Below are 17,540 nucleotides of genomic sequence, written 5' to 3'. Positions count from 1 at the left end.
GATGTTTGAGGGGTTTCTTTCATGCACAGCTCGTTTCAAATCCCCCCACAACATCTCGATGGGATTTAGATCCGGGCTTTGACTTGGCCATTCCAGAACCCTCCATTTCTTTATTGTCAGACATTCCTTGGTGGATTTACTGGTATGTTTCGGGTCATTGTCATGTTGCAAGGTCCACCTTCGCTTGAGCTTCAACTTTCCGACAGATGGCCTCACATTATCCTCAAGCACCCTCTGGTACAATGAAGAATTCATAGTGGATTCTATGATGGTGAGCTGCCCAGGCCCTGATGCAGCAAAGCTGCCCCAAACCATAATATTTCCACCACCATGCGTTACAGTTGGTATCAGGTTCTTGTGGTCAAATGCTGTCTTTGGTTTTCACCAAACATGTCTTCTGGTACTGTGGCCAAATAGCTCTACCTTTGACTCATCTGTCCAGAGCACATTGTTCCAGAAGTGCTGGTCTTTGCCTAGGTGTTCATTGGCAAACTTTAGTCTTGCCCTGATGTTCTTTCTGGACAGCAAAGGTTTCCTCCTGGCACACCTCCCATGTAGATCAAATTTGTGCAGCCTCTTTCTAATGGTAGACTTGTGCACTTTGACATCAACAGTGGCAAGAGCTATCTCTAGGTCCCGTGATGACATTCTGGGGTTCTTCGAGTCTTCTTTCAGCATCTTGCGGTCCGCTCTCAGGCTGAACCTGCTGGGGCAGCCTGGCCTGAACAAGTTGGCAGATGTTTGGAATCTTCTCCACTTGTAGATGATCTTCCGGACAGTGGAATGATCGATTTCAAATTGTTTCGAGATCTTTTTAAATCCCTTCCCAGACTCGTAGGCATCTATAACCTTCTTTCTGAAGGCCTCAGAGAGCTCTTTTGATCTAGGCATGGTGACGCCGCACACTTCAACAACAAAGAGCAATCCAAACTAAATGTCTGAGGTTTAAATAAGACAGGTTCCTCCAAGATCCTCTCTAACGATGTTCTAATCATTTGCACCTGAGCTGGTGCACCTGATTCTAATTTTAGGTATTTGAAGTAGTGATAAATGTAGGGGTGTGCTTACTTTTTCCACATGCGAAATTTGCATTTATGTTTATTTAAATTATACAATGGACTGAATGAATGAATGAATGATCGTTTTAAGGCCATTTTCCCCGCTAGAGCGGGGGTTAGCCTTGCGGGCCCCATGACAATCATGGTTCCCTGTTTGAGGCAATGTTTTTATGGCCGGATGCCCTTCCTGACGACAACGCTTAGTCACGCTCTTACGATGCACAGGGATACGGTGTACCTATTCTATGCCCTTGCGGGCCCCGCTTTTGGTTTCCTCTCCATCTGGTCACTTTAGTCTTTTCCCAATTGAATACCTGTGGCACGATATAGGAACCGCTCAGAATCGGGTTAGTCAACCGCTAACGGCTCGGACCTCGGATTGCTAAAACCGCTCGGCAATTTCCATCCTGTCCGGGTCCGAGCAGGGAATTATATCCCTGCTTTGCGGAGGGATTGGCAAAGGTATCTGGGAACACATTGACCAATCACCCTGGCCAATCTCACCCCACAAAGGAGCGTGTAATTTTCAGGACTGGGGGAAATCGGCCAGTGTAAAAGACAAGGGGATTAACCCCCCCCCCCCCCCTTGGTAAGGGGAGCGCCGACCCCCGGATCCGCAACAATTGTTGCAGATGAAATCCAATCCAAAAAATCCAATCCCCCAAATTATACAATTGACTACAAAATGTAAATGTTTCATGATATTTGTTATATTATATCACCTTTATCTATCAATATTGTTGAAACTAGGGCATTGCCCGTACTATATCTATATCTAAAATTATATCCCCCCCCTCTATTTACATGAAATGGTTTGGTCCAAAGCGAACGGCTTCCGGAGTTTGGTAAAGAAATCGCCATCGCGTGCACAAACGCGCAGGAAAGCGAATGAATCGCAAATTCGTTTTTATTAGTTTTAAAACATAGTTTAACGCCAACATAGTTTGCAAACGTGAAATAAATGAATACGCTCTCAAATGTGCCATCCGAGGCAGAGTGTGTCCGCCACGTTCGGCACACGCGATAGTTCGCTGCTCTCTGATTGGTTGAATCGTTTTTTGGACATAGCTCGGTAAGTAATTGTCCGATTAATATGAAACCTTGAAAAGGCACATCCTCGGGTCCCCAGCAATATACCTGGCAAGTTAAAAGTATATCGGACCCGTGGTTGTCGAGAAACAGCGGTCACAGACAAACGTACAAACAGAGATTACTGGAATTATAGATAGATGAAGATCAAATAGCTAGTATGTTGTTGAAATATGTTGAAAAAGTCAAAACTTTACATGGGTGTACTTACTTTTTCACGTGACTGTACATCTCAAGATGCAGTCGTGTCTGTTACCCATAATTGGAGGGAATAACTAAGTAGTTCTCACATAGTCAATTACCCCAGGACACTGGGATTTCCATAATTAACACGCATGCTCTTCCAGCCAAAGAAAGCTGCATAATGCAACCAAGCAAAGCTACACAAGGTAAACCGATTGATGTTTTAAACCTTACCCGGGTTCCTCTGCAGCTGCAGACATTCACAAGTAACACATATATCTTGTGAATAGGGCTACATCTTGTATATGTTTCTAGTGAATGGAGGTGGATTCTAGAATATCATCAATTTCTGGGAGGTGAATACTTTGAGACCCGTTAGGTCTCTTTACCATCTCCTGAAACCACCCACATGTGGAGATAGCAGCCAATAAACAGCAACTTGCACATACCATGTGCACGTATGCACGTGCGCACACACACACACACACACACCCACAACGCATACACACACACACACACACACACACACACACACACGAAAAAAGCTTTACCTGAACCTTCTACGGCAAAACCCATGACGACACAGTAGAACCAGAAGTCTCGGAAGAGTTTGTGCAAACGTATCTTTGCCTCTTTGATTGGTGGAAGCCTTCTCATCAACTGTGGATAAAGAACAACAAAACATGGAGACTAAAACACAGCACAAACCACTTCGACTTTCATTTGTGTTTTGGCCATTCTTCTCCGAAATCTGAAACTTCATCATAAGTTTGTTCAAACAAACGATATTTAAGACACGAGCTCTTGTACAGGCACATTTATGAACACACAAAAAGTGCCCACTGCATGAACCAGAGCGTAGTTTGCTCGATTAAATGTTAACCACATTCCATGCCGTGTTTACCGAAAAAGGCAGACAACGAGCTCTGCTTATCTGCCATTTGTAAATAACGTGCGGATGTGCCATTACATATCCCGACTCTCACAGGGACAACAAGGTGTTTCATCCTTACCATACCTATCGTGTGTAAGTGAATGTGAACACAGGTATGTGTCGTTATCATACATTGGTCGCTCGTTCGTCAAACGGTGATCAGTTTGGTCACTTCAGGAGTGTAGTTGCGATACTTTTCAATTGCTGGGAAGGATGAAAGGTTGTGTACGTTTTATACACTCTGGGAAATGTTTTGATGATTTAAAGAAACACACCTGAGTATTGGTGTCATTCTGGTACAATGCTGGCTGACCGTATCACTTAGTGGAACATGCAATCTTAAAGATACAACTTTTTTTAACCTGGTTGTCCTGTAGATAGTAATGTAAATACAAAGTATTTCACAGTGTATTTTGTGAGAGAATACCTTTCAAATGGTACCACGAATTTGTACATTAAGCAAACAGATTACATGTTACCTTTGTTTCCAAATCAACAATACAATTTACTTTTTTTTATTTGTACGGGCCACAGTGAATCTGCTTGACATTCCCATCTAAGCACTTAGCTACCTGTGCCACCGAAGATGTATGGAAGTTGTTTTCACACTAGTTTGTCTGTCTGTGAGCAGGATATATCAAAAGGTATGGATGGATTAAGTTGGGTGTGCGACAGGGACGAATTGATTAGATGTTGGTGAAGATTTTTCTCGATTGAGAGATGCGGTCAAAAACCATATACAACACGATAGTTCAAAAAAGTTGTGGACGGATTATGACAAAACTTGGCGGATGAGTCGATGAGGCGACAAGAACAAACCGATTTGCTTTTGGTCAAAGTCCCAATGCAGATCCAGCCTATCAGGGGGATACAAAATGTAAACTGTTCTGCCTGGCGGAGGTATGTGCTCCACCAAGTGGCATTCCACTTCACCTTGTAATCCCAAGTTCAAATCCCATCGACAATGTTGATGTTGTTCATCATCTTTTAATATGTCCTTGCAATGCATGTAAAAGTAAAATGGTGCTGTCTGTTGTCTTTGTGCTGTGTGGGATGTACATAGCAACTCTTCCATGAGCCTTAAACAACATACAACAAACACAACATGCATTTTAAGGCCATTTTCCCTGCTAGAGCGGGGGTTAGCCTTGCGGTCCCCATGACAATCTTCTCCATTTTCCCCTATTTTCTGCATCTCTCCTTGTTAACCCCCTTGCCCGCATTTCTTCTTCCACCACCTTTAGCCAAGTCTTTCTCGGTCTTCCCCGTCCTCTACTTCCTTCTACATTCATTTCCATCACTCTTCTCGAACAGTCACTTTCATCCTTCCTCAACACATGACCAAACCATCTCAACCTGTTTCTCTTCACAGCATCAATCACAGGCTCTCTTCCCATCATCTTCCGCAATTCATCATTTGTCTTCCTCTCTCTCAACGATACTCCGCACATAGAAGCTCTTCCATGAGCCTTAGACAATATCTAGAGTAAAATAGGATGCTGATGGTGAAGTGCATTTAAGTGTAAGTAGAGCAGATGCTTTATAGACGTTAAATGTATCAAGTGAAGACGGAAGCAAGCAAATCGTTTCATTATCACAGTCGAGTGTTGCCCTGATGTTGAGAATGTGCAAAATGTCTGAGGGAATCGCTATAGGGTGCACAATTTGCTGTCTTTGCTAAAACACCATGCAGAAATGGGGGCACAACGCAGGGTGGATGAACTCACAATAGCAAAGAGTTCTAATGCATCTGAGCACAACAGATGGCAACATTTAGAGGGAGTTAGACTTCCTAGTCTTTTGTTATACCATCTTTGTTTTGCAGAGTGTAAATCTGCCTGCAGGACAGAAAAAAGGAGAGCATTAGATCAGCTTGGAACAAGACCATCGACGACAAGGAGGAGAAGAACAAAAAAATGCAATCGTTCCTGGTGCCTGGATTCGTGACTTTGCTTCTCACTGCTCTAGTTTCTGCCAAAGCTAAAGATAGTTCGGTAACTGTAACGAAGAATGTTTTCACACACAATGCACGCACATTAACGAGAACATTACGCTATTCCTGTTCAAGCGGCATGAAGTGGAAAACTGTAAAAATGTGAGGATGTTTTTCTATTCCATGTGGCACTACTGAAGCGGATGCAAGTGCAACAGTTGCAGAACGATGAAAACATCCTGCAATCATTGTTCGTCAAGGATTTGGCAATGACACAGGCCAATTTTGGGTTTGACCTGTACCGTGGAATTGCCAGCAAGAGGCCGGGGGAAAACCTCTTCATGTCTCCACTGACTACATCGGTGGCACTTTCGATGCTGTCTGTCGGTAAGGAGCCACGGTTGCGAATGACCAACTATGAGGAAACGAGGACATAACCACGTTACGAATAAATATCTGTGCATTGAACATTCAAACATACAAGAAAATGTGAGCATCAATAATAAATGCTAGGAATGGGGAAAAAATATAGAGGAAGGATGGTGGTTCCTCACATGATCCTCCATTTCCAGCGGTGAAAATCAAACTAGTTTGAACCATAGAGGCATGTGATGAAAGGAGGGGAAGGGTGAGCTGACACAAATATGTTATTAATGTGGTACAAGTTGATCAGCATGCTGGGAATTAAAAAAATAAGATATTTATAAAGAACTGTATGTCAAATAACCTCTGCACTTGTGTACTCTGAATGACCTGAAAAGTTTAACCCCAGGGGCCTTGACCACCCATCACAGCACACACAATTAATCATTCAATCATGGAAGAAGTAGAGGTGACAGAGAGTCAAAAGAATACAACAAAGAATCAAAAATATCAAATCAAAACAAATATATACAACTAAGAAATTAAAGTAAAGTTTCCAGCCAAGAAGTAAAAATGGAGGTACTAGAAACACCTGCTTGGTACAGAGGCTAGGAGGGTTGGAGGTGTGATTATCCTGAGGATTATTGATACCGTGTCGGCGCAACTTTACTGGGCAATTTAAAGTGGTGATATTTCCACAAAGTGATACTTTCGTCTGGGATACCACAATTTAGCGCGCGCACACGCACACACACACACACACACACACACACACACACACACACACACACACACACACACACACACACACACACACACCACCAGAGGGTACTGGGTCCCATTCTGAGTGCAGAAGCACTCCCAGTGGGCCACAATTTCCATCACATGCATACATACCCACATAAGCCATATGTTTATTATACATAAGTAGATGAGCCGCCCTACGGGCGATCTTGTTCCAGGCATGCATCAAGATCTTCTTGATGGACACATCTCTTGATGATGGACGCATCAAGGACACATCTCTTTATTTGGGCGGTGTATAGGCAACAGACCGCTGCCTCGATCTGTCTCAAATATAAAAAATAACCTTGGTTACGTACATGAAGCATAAACACACGTACCGCTTATGTGGATATAATAAATTGTGGTTATATAGCTTGGGTAATTCCAATTGCACATCCACACCCAATTCCTCAGCCCTCAAAGGAAGAAAATGCCAAGTTGGGTTAAAAAAAAAATTGTTTTCAAAACCTGATGCAATCAAACGAAACTTCAGGAAACACACCTTCAAGGTATCTTGAGTAATCCCTAAAATTTTCAGCTTCTGAGGCCAAATCCTCTCGGAGGAGTAGAGGAAACAAATACTCAACATACTTTCCCTCCATTATATATAGACTAGGGGCAAGGCCCATCAAAAATGACGAGGCCAGGAGCATCTCCCCCATCACATCACAGTTGTTAAAGAATATAACTCACAGGCGTGTGGATCTACTTTTGTTTCAGAAAGAAAAGTATGATTATTTTCGAAATATATTTATTTTCAAAGTGATAATGGAATTTCGAATGGCAAATAAAACATTCCCATATTCGCAAGCCATGTCTTATCAGATTTGATCAGTTCCCTTATAAATCATGTTCATACAACATTTTGTTGTCCCCCCAACAGAAGGGTGAGGCCATCTTTCGCAGAGTCATAGATTAATAGAGTTTGGCGGACTCAGTTTGAGCGAAAACAATCGTGATCGGAGGATACGTAATCACATGACCGCAAGGCGCCATCTTGTTACTCATCTTCACCGAGGGAAGCACTAAATTGTGTGCATCTATGTGGACTCTGTCATATCTACATCTCGTTAACATTATATTTTTTCATTTTAAAGTTCGTTTTAGGGTGTAAAAGATGCCGTGATGATCAGCATGGAGCAATTCCAATCAATCAGACATAGGTAGGTCACATCGTTTCACTCGTGATCCAGAAAAGAGGAACATTTGGTAAAAATTTGGTTAAAAAAACAAAAAAACATTTGGTTAAAAAAAATTTGCTAACTTTTTTTTGGTAAATTTGGTAAAAAGTAAAGGTTTGTCGAATGAAATGGAGAGCCAACAACGACTTGTTTCTGCGTATATTATTGAGAATAATTATGTTGCTGTTAAAACTAGCGAAATAAAATCAGGACAAACAAGCATTCTGAGTATTGCGCTGCAATACATGTCCCCTACCGGCTGTCTGTCATCCGGAAAACTGTTGGGGAAATTACCAAAGTTCAAAGTGCCATAACTTTGTCAAAAATGATCGAAACGTCGTGAAGTTCGAACTTGATCTATAACTTATCATGAGGAAACGATGTACCAAGTTTGAAATCATTAGCATTAAGAGTTTAGAAAAAAATTCTGGAAAACTGTTCTTTGCGTGACGGACTGACAGACTGACAGACGGACAGACTGGCAGACGGAGGGACGGAGTGCAAACCTATAGTCCACTCCGGTGTACACCGGTAGGGGACTAATAAGAAGTAAATAACGTAAATGGTAAATGATCCGCCATGAGAGACAGATTCCCTTCTACAGATTCTCTTTCTCTCACAGTGTATTAATTATCATTTAAAGTATTATTTACTTATCATTTATTTTGACTTCTTTCTATCCAAGCAGTCCGCTAATGTTGTGTTACAATGCTCGATTACACGGCAAGTAGAATCAGGAGTTGGGGACACGTGACATCCAATGTCATGATAATACGATTATAATGGACTATCTCATCTGTTATGAATGCAATACATGGTGTGGTCCAAATAATAAAATAATTTGTATGCGTGACATGCATATGTCATGTATATGTAACATTACATGTTAATACATATATGGGAGCCCCCAGAATCATGAGTGGATCATACATTGCATGCATGAAAACAACATTACTATCACATAAACCATGAAACATCACGAAATGTGACGTGTTACGGTAATGTTTTGTCTCCTCAGTGAAGGCAAGCTGAGATATAAGAAACCTGGTCTGTGACTTGGCATACCTGGTGCATTCAGAGTTCATCGGAAGTTATTAAAAAGCTCCACTCATAGCAAAAGGTCTTTAGGGTCTAATGGTGTCAAGGGTCTAGAAGGGTCAGTAATGTCTTGGTGTCTAATGGGGTCTTGAGAGTCTAAGGTGTTTAAGGGTCATGAGAGTTAAATAGTTTATCTAACTATAAAATAAAGTGTCTAACTAATCCTAACCCCCAACAGGATGGTAAGGCCATCTTTACCCCCCCAACAGAGAACCGGAGTGCTCCATTCCACATTCTGGAACCCACATATGGAGATAACAACCAACTACACACACACGGATACTTTGATATCTGGGAAGGCTCCATTCCACCTTTTCAAACATGCATATTGAGATAGCAACGACGCGCGCATGCGCACACGCACACGCAAACAAAAAAACCCGTCTTGTGCTGCGCAGGGGCAGGGGCTAATGAAAGAATATGAATAAATAACTTCAATAACATGAATACTTGCTGTTTGAAATCAGGGAATGAGAAAGCACGACATCGATTTAAACATTCAGACTTTTGGCTCAGACTTTTGGCCCCTAATGCTGGTGATGAGTGAATGACAATTGCAAACATTGTAAGTCATTCGCTGAGGGTAAAGTTTCCTCCGATAGCACAAAAACACACAAACTTGTTTCCTCATTGTCCGGTTGTGGATATTTTAACCAGAGTTCCATCTCTCTCCCGGATCAAAAGGTGCAGGAAAACGCACCAAAGATCTGCTTTCAACGGTATTGCATCTTACGGAGGCCAAAAGCAGCAACGTACACAGCACATTCAAGCACTTGATCAGAGAGATCAAAGAAGGTGATGACAGCGCCCAGGTGGCAAGCCGTATCTTCGTTAAAAAAGGTACATTTTCAGCACATTCTGAAAGAACAATGTCTGTCACAAACTTATGTATTTGGCCAAGTGTACCCGGTACTACATTTACAACGCCTAACATCCCATACATGATCCATCAACTTCCGTGATGCTCCTTCAGGGACACACTTAAAAGAAGAATTCACAAACATGCTCAACAAGTACTACGACGCACGTCCGGAAACTCTGCTTGGCATCCAGGACAAGGATTTGTACATAATCAACAAATGGGTGGAAGATAAAACAGAAGGAAATATTAAAGAATTGCTGAAGAGTCTACCTGAAAACCTAAGTCTCATTATTCTCAGCGCTATTCACTTCAAAGGTAAACTTCTTGTTACCTCTGCCACCAAAGGTGGATGGAGGTTATGTTTTCACCCCTGTCTGTTTGTCCATTTGTTTGTTTGTGAACAAAATATCTCAAAAAGTTGTGGACGGATTCGGACGAAATTTGGCAGAGATGTAGCGTATGTGACAAGGACGAAATAATTAGATTTTGGTGAATATCCAAATCCGGCTAGTATAATTTTATTAATGATTCTTCACCATTGGGAGATAGGGCCAAAAACGATACAAAGCAAGATATCTCAAAAAGTTATGGACGGATGATTTTGATCAAATGTGATTCTGTATTATGATTTTCTGGTCTACTCTGGGATACAAAACGTAAACTGTTCACCTGGTGTAGGTATGCTCTCTACCAAGTACAACAACAAACAACAGGCATTTCAAAGCCATTTTCCCTGCAAGAGCAGGCGTTAGGTTAGCCTTGCGGTCCCCGTGACAATCTTCTCCATTTTGCCCTATTTTCTGCATCTCCCCTTGTTAACCCCCTTGCCCGCATTTCTTCTTCGACCATCTTTAGCCAAGTCTTTCTCGGTCTTCCTCGTCCTCTACTTCCTTCTACATTCATTTCCATCACTCTTCTCAACCAGTCACTTTCATCCTTCCTCAACACATGACCAAACCATCTCAAACTGTTTCTCTTCACAGCATCCATCACAGGCTCTATTCCCATCATCTTTCGCAATTCATCATTTGTCTTCATCTCTCTCTCAACGATACTCCACACATCCACCGAACCATTCGCATTTCCACCCTTTGTTGCTGCTCTACGTTCATTACCCATGTCTCGCTCCCATAAATCATAACATTTCTCACACATGCAGCATACACCTTTCCCTTCAGCTTCAACGACATTCCCCTCCTCGTCAGCACGCCGCTCAGTTCCCGAAACTTCTTACATGCACATCTCACTCGAGCAACCGTTGCTGAATCTGATCCACCTTCTCCATTCAGCATGTCTCCTAGGTAACAAAATGTTTTCACACCTTCCAGCTTCACACCGTCTCCAAGATCCAACTCAACATTTCCTCCATCTGCAGCTCCCTCTGTGCACACCTTACACTTAAAAGTAGCTGCCACACTGGTTAATGACCCTCTCAGACCACTACATTTTTGATGAACCCACTCAGCACACATTGTACATTGAATGGAATTCGCTCCGACACCCTTCCTGCACACAGCAGACGGCCACTTCCCAGTTCTTTCCACCTCACCACATGCTTAACCACTTGCCATCACCTTCGTTTTTCCGATATTCACCTTCAGACCTTATGTCTCCATACATTCCTTCCACTTGTTCATCTGCTCCTTCAGTCCATCCATACTTTCTGCAATCAACACCAGATCATCTGCATACAACAACTCCCACGGTAAACCCTCCTTTACGTTCCGAGCCAGCACCTCCATCACAGCTACAAATAGTAGTGGACTTAGTACCGACCCATGATGCACTCCCACCTTCACCTCAAACTCACCACTGTTCCCGTCCTTCGTCCCTACAGCTGTGCGCGCTCTTTTGTACATTGCCATCACTACTCTGATCAACCATTCCTCAACTCCTAACTTCCTCAATGCCCATATCATTACTTCACGTGGAACCCTATCGAATGCTTTCTCCAGATCAACAAACCCAAGAAGCCACTTCTTCCTCTTCTCCATGTACTTCTCCTGCAACTGCCTCACAATAAAAAGCACGTCTGTCGTTCCTCTTCCTGTCATAAATCCAAACTGCATTTCGTCAATCTTCACTTTCTTCCTTATCCTCCTCTCCCACACCCTTTCCAATACCTTCATTCCATGCTCCAATAACTTTATCGCTCGATACGAGCCACAGTCCAGAGGGTCACCTTTCCCCTTGTATAGAGGGGCGAGAGTACTCAGTTCCCAATCCACTGGAATGCGGCCTTCTTTCACCACCAGATTGCAGATCTCTGTCATTCTCTTCACACCCCAATTTCTCGCTGCCTTCAACATATCTCCCACAACTCCCGTCGGCCCTCCCGCTTTTCTACTCTTCATTGCTTTTATCGCTTCCTCAACTTCCTTCTCGGTTATCTTCTCTGCCGGTCATAAACTGGGTTACTCTCGATGTTGCCATCCCATTCATTCTCTGCATTCAACAGTATTTTATCTCTTCCATCTTCCTGTAATTCCATCTGGGTCCACAACGATTTGTCCCACTTCATCCTTCAAGAAACTCACCCCCATCACATCACACCTCTCTTTCGCTATCTGCTTTGCAATCCTGAATACCGCTCTCTGACCCTCTTCCAAATCCAAGCGTTCTCCGAACATTTTCCTACATGCCTCCTGCACCTTTGCTACCTCTTTCTTTGCAGCCTTCTTGGCTGCCATATAACTTTCATGCTCTGCCTTTTCCGCCCCTATACCCTTCGCCTTCTCCCACTCCTTGAACTTCTTCCTCTTCTCGTCAATCTTCTTTCTAACTTCATCATCACACCACCATGTTTCCGGGTGCCTCGGTGGTCCTTTTGTCCATCCACATACCTCACCAACGGCTCCCAACAGACTACCTTTCATTGCCATCCAACCACTTTCAAGCTCAACCACATCATCCTCTACCATACTAAGCCTCTCTTTTAATGCCCCCCTCACTGTCACCTCTTTCAACCTCCACACCTTCATTCTCGGTTGGTACTTCACCCGCCGAGCTATCCTCGCACCTTTCACCCTTATGTCGCAGACAACCAAGTGGTGCTGTGAAACAGCCTCTTCCCCCGGGATCACCTTTGTGTCCCGGAGGTGCCCCCTATCTCGCCTACGCACCAGCAGGTAGTCAACGGTTGTCGTCGACCCACATGACGTGTATGTAACAAGCTTATTCTCCTCTTTCTGGAACTGAGTATGACAAATCAACAAATCAGCTCCATCAGCAAACTCCAAAATCCTTTCACCTTCTCCATTTCTCACACCATATCTGTAACCCCCATGAACTCCCTCAAAACCGTCCATACTCCTTCCCACATGTCCATTTCGGTATCCTCCTACCACAACAACTTCCTTATCTTTCACGTTTTCCATCAGCTTCTCTATTGCACACCAGAACTTGTCCTTCTCTTCACCGCTCCGACCAACCTGCGGAGTATATCCCAAGATGACGTTCACCAAGAGCTTTCCAATCATCATTTTCACCATCATCAACCTTTCACTCACTCTAGTCACACTCACCACACTATCTACAAACTCCTCAGAAAACAGGGCACCAACACCATTCATGCCTTCTGGGCACCCTTGGCACACAAACTTGCATTTCTGTCCCTGCCTAGCCTTCACCATTCTCACACCACTTCCCTTCCATCTCGTCTCCTGCACACAACATATGTCCACTCTTCTTCTGACCAATACTTCCACCACTTCTCCTGATCTCCCTGTCATTGTCCCCACATTCCATGTCCCAAACCTCAGAAACCGATCTCCACGTCGGGCTTCAGACGTTTCGTCGTCATAAATGGAGTGATTTCCACCCTTGCTTCGATCGGGTTCCCCACCTTGAGTTTTGACGAGAGGGAGTGGGGTCCCCCACGGGGTACTTCGGGCTGTACCCTGCCCATATGTCGTTGTAACTGTCATGGTTCTCTTTTTGAGGGAAATGTTTTTTATTTATGGCCTGATGCCCTTCCTGATGCCAACCCTTTTAGTCGCCTCTTACGACACGCAGGGATACGGTCTACCTATTCTAAACCAGGGTACACACTGGGGTACACACCGGTACTACTGAGTGCCATTCTAATTTGATTTGTGAGGTCGCTCCGTTTGTATTTGCAACGTCTTGAATACTTTAATGTGGAGATAAAAGAGTTTGTGGTTGAGATTTAAAGGGAATGAGCAAAGAAGAAGAAGAAGCACTCCTTTCACGTCTTCAGACGCGTAGGGATACAGAGGCAATTTTTCATTGCAAAGAGCTATCACAAGCACCAATAACAAATTACTAATTCCTGCCCTGACTACTGTTGGGAAGGCAATTGCAAAACCACCCAGCATAGCCCTCACTCAGGAGGTTGCATCGGTGACACAGACGCCCTGCGAAGATCTTGGTTCATGAGAGGGTGAGAGGGTGAGAGGGTGAGAGGGTGAGAGGGTGAGAGGGTGAGAGGGTGTGAGAGAGAGAGAGAGAGAGAGAGAGAGAGAGAAGATTATTGGTGGACATGTTAGACGTAGCACAAGGTGTGAGTAAATGCTCAAGACGATAATGTGCATGTTTACATTATCAGGGCTCATGGAAGCCTTCAAGGAGCTATTTTTCTTAAATCAGATCCTTAATTTGCTTTGTCCAATTAAAATAATATTACGATGAATAAAGAAAAAAAGGTTCTCTATAGGTTTTAACCTGGAGAATTTGAGAATCAAAGAAGAAGAAAAAGAAGAACCACCTTTGGAGGCCATTTTTCCCCGCAGAGCAGGGGTTGGCCTTTTTTGGGCACTGTGGTCCCCTTTTTGAAGCAATGTTTTATGGCCGGATGCCCTTCCCGCCACCAACCCTGTTAGTCGCCTCTTGCGACACACAGGGAATTACCAGTGAACTGGTACTCAATTTTCCAACCTCAGAAGGATGACAGGCTGAGTCAACCCACCTGGTGTTAATTTAGCGATCGACTGGGATTCGAACCCAGGATCCTAAGATCCAAAGCCGGTACCCTAACCGCTAAGCCAACACCAGGCTACATAATTGTACCAAATTTGGTCAGAATCTCATCAATGGTTCACAAGCTATCGCAGTAACAGGATTGTTACCCAACATGACCTCTGACGCCTGGCCTGTAAAGTTGTGACCCTAAAATCTAATCAGTTCATCCCTACCTCACGATACATACCTGCACCAAGTCTGACGAAGATCCCTTCAGCCGTTCTCAAGTTATCGCGGTAACAAAAACCTATCATGGACGAGCAACCTGAAAACATAATGCCTCCGTCGACGAAGGCATAAAAACACAACAATGGGACTTCCTGACTGCAAATGGGCCACTTTTTTGCAATCACACTGCCAAATCATAGTGTGTTTTTGAAGCCGGCATAACTACGAACAATTAAAAAAACTGTTTTGCTTTTCCAAAAAGGCATCGATTCTCGGTGACTTTGGATGCCATGTTGGGTGCTCAGGAATTGGACGTGTTCACATCAAAATCAAGAAAACCTACAACCGGAACCGTTATATAAACAAATTGGAACCCCTGTTAACGAGAAAGGCCATCTAATGATTGTGTCAGCACAATATGATAAATAATGTCTGTTCTGTGACCAAACTATAAGGTATTTACAGTTTGATTTGTGAGAACATATGGTGGCCTTTTTATGTCCCTGTGAGATGCCTCATTCATGAATATGTGAGAATTTGAGAATCAAAGGACGAATGAATATCATTATGACTGTTCCACGCTTGTGTCCACCCACAGGAGAGTGGAAATACAAATTTGATACGAAACACACAACTCCACAACCGTTCCACCTAAACGCCGAAAACGCGAGCGAAGTCCCAATGATGTTCAACCAGAGGTACTCGGTTAAGCTCGGATACCTGCACAGCCAGGATCAAGAAATGCTGAACTGCATGGTAAATTATCAAAATGTTTGTTTTTTCCCCATTTCTCCTCCATCAGAACAGCAGCACATCATCATGACAAGATGATGACAAGATTCCGGCCCACTAATTCCCTTTCTTCTTTCAGATTCTGCAGATTTTCTTCAAGCAGGGGAAAAGTCTCGTTGTCTTTCTGCCAAATGAAATTAATGCAAACCTGACTGCCTTGGAGAACATGTTAACGGCCAAACTGGTCAACGATCAAATCCAGCAGAACCTCATGAAGACAGAAATACGTCTGTACCTTCCAAAATTCAAACTGGAGTCCCAACAGGACCTCATACCCTCTCTCAGTGAACTAGGTGAGTTACTGTGGACGAACTTCCACTCACTCTGATAAACAACACACTTCAACACGAACGGTTTCAATATTTCCCACCAACAATCTGTGTTCAATATCCCACCTCCAGGCTTGGGAGAACTGTTCACGAGCGCGGATCTGCACAAGATATCCGATGAACCCCTGGTCGTGTCAGCTGTGCAACACCGGGCCGCCATAGAGATAGCGGAGGAAGGAGCGGAAGCGTCCGCGGCCACGGTAGTCATACACTCCCGCTCAGGCATGTCCATCACCGAAGTGAGAGTTGATCGGCCATTTTTATTTCTCATCCGCGACGATACAAACAAGGCGGTACTTTTTATCGGTCGCTATGTGAACCCTGGGGGACCCATAATACCAGTGAAGACGGCTCAGCTGTCCGATATCCACCTGGAGGAGTTCGACATCGAGAGATAAATCCCAGAACATCGACCAGAAATATGCTCCTGTGATTGTTGTATAGTTCTGTTGTTATAGAAGGGCTACCAATAAAATCTGCATGTTACAACTCCATGACAACACAGATAAATGTTGATTCATGGAGCTCGAATAGCACACGATGTGAGGTTTAAATTAATGTGTTTAAATAAATTTCAAACCTTACACAATAAATACAGCTCTGGACCGTTATACATTTCCTACTAAATCAATAATCATTTTCTGAATACAATTTCCATAATCAATCAATAATCATTTTCTGAATACAATTTCCATAATCCTTCCGAAGCAACGGTGCAGCCAAAGCTGTCTCGTGGTTCGGAATATATTGGATGGTTTGCCATTTCCTTTCCCAATAATAGTCAGGCCAAAAATCTAGAACTTGGCTAGGGTGCTGGTACTCAGCTGCCTACTCTTTTTGAAAGGCACGTTGGGTTTTGTTTTGTCATTCACCGGTGAATGCTGGTAGAGGGAATACCAGGCAGGATCAATGTCTCTATAAAGGACGAGCACTCATTCATTGATGCGACGTCCTGCTGGCAAAGCACGAAGGCAACAACTTACAGTCGGGTTAGAAATCGAGCATGGATTGGACATCTCAGAAGCGAATACACCACCTCTGCCAGCCACAAAAATATTACAACAATCAATAATAATAACTACGTTGGTAGCACCGCCATGGCTGTCTCTCAAAATATCTATCGGTTATATCATCAGCGTGGTCATTAAAAACTGTTGTTGTGGTGCACAGTAGGTGAGGGCGTGCTGCCCTGAGAAGCATACCATCCTTGAGATGGGATGTAAAGCCAGCGGTATCAACGTGTAATCATAGAGAGATAAAATATCCCATGGTGTATATTAAAAGATTCCATTAGATCGGCACCAGAGCCATTCGGATCCTGCTATTGGATTAAATTCAGAATTGTGTTCAGACTATTTTATTTAGCTGAGGGCACCACCAACTAGGAAAACTCGGGTCCAACGTTTTGGTCACTGAGTGACCTTTGACAGATAATTCTGCAGATTGTGGGTGCCTGAGTTCCAATATATCCTTCAACAAAAAAAGAGGGTCAGGATGGAGCAGGGAAGGGACTGGGCTTGGAGAAAAGAGAGGGTAGAAGCAATGAGATGGGTTGAGATATGGAAGAAAAGGGAACGGGCTCAGGAGGACAATTGGTGGTACCTGTGGTCAGTGATGTTGTCGAAAAATGAGGTTTTCCCCAAGTACACTAGTTTCTTCTTTTTTGATTTTAAATACAGAATTTTTATTATTTTCCTAATGTATCACTAATAAATAAAAAAAGATTCTCCCTGAACTCAACAGTATAGATTTCAATTCATTTGTTTGACACACACACACACACA

At 43.4% G+C, this 17,540-nt stretch overlaps 2 protein-coding genes across 7 annotated transcripts in view; one reads left to right on the top strand and one right to left on the bottom strand.

The window, feature by feature from the left end:
- The window catches only part of PI4KA (phosphatidylinositol 4-kinase alpha), a 261,370-nt gene that overhangs the window by 151,657 nt on the left and 92,173 nt on the right, over positions 1–17,540 (bottom strand). Inside the window, exon 21 of the mRNA XM_068135196.2 lies at positions 2,882–2,990. Coding sequence (XP_067991297.2) covers positions 2,882–2,990 — 109 coding nt within the window. The remainder of the gene's footprint in view (positions 1–2,881; positions 2,991–17,540) is intronic.
- LOC137439442 (pigment epithelium-derived factor) lies at positions 3,189–17,491 on the top strand. Of its 6 annotated transcripts, none has more exons than XM_068135200.2 (8): positions 3,189–3,377; positions 5,109–5,258; positions 5,398–5,584; positions 9,310–9,465; positions 9,599–9,802; positions 15,234–15,391; positions 15,507–15,720; positions 15,829–17,491. In XM_068135200.2, exons 2-8 carry the CDS (start codon positions 5,181–5,183, stop codon positions 16,152–16,154), a joined length of 1,323 nt encoding a protein of 440 aa, XP_067991301.1. In that variant the 5' UTR covers positions 3,189–3,377; positions 5,109–5,180; the 3' UTR covers positions 16,155–17,491. The 6 variants fall into 6 exon arrangements, with proteins under 6 accessions (XP_067991301.1, XP_067991300.1, XP_078624046.1 ...); XM_068135199.2 differs by having other exon boundaries at positions 3,195–3,357; XM_078767920.1 differs by having other exon boundaries at positions 3,217–3,377; positions 5,090–5,258.

Source organism: Myxine glutinosa, chromosome 14, assembly GCF_964187855.1.
Source record: "Myxine glutinosa chromosome 14, kmMyxGlut1.1, whole genome shotgun sequence".
In the NCBI taxonomy this organism is placed as follows: domain Eukaryota; kingdom Metazoa; phylum Chordata; class Myxini; order Myxiniformes; family Myxinidae; genus Myxine; species Myxine glutinosa.
This window is presented reverse-complemented; position numbering and strand designations above follow the sequence as displayed.

Bases quoted from the DNA above. Each gene is read 5' to 3' on its own strand.
- LOC137439442 (XM_068135199.2), top strand. From the start codon at position 3,289: ATGTGCCATTACATATCCCGACTCTCACAGGGACAACAAGGTGTTTCA. The intron at 9,803-15,233 runs GTAAACTTCTTG...GTCCACCCACAG, and splicing joins CAGCGCTATTCACTTCAAAG to GAGAGTGGAAATACAAATTT. The intron at 15,392-15,506 runs GTAAATTATCAA...TTCTTCTTTCAG, and splicing joins AAGAAATGCTGAACTGCATG to ATTCTGCAGATTTTCTTCAA.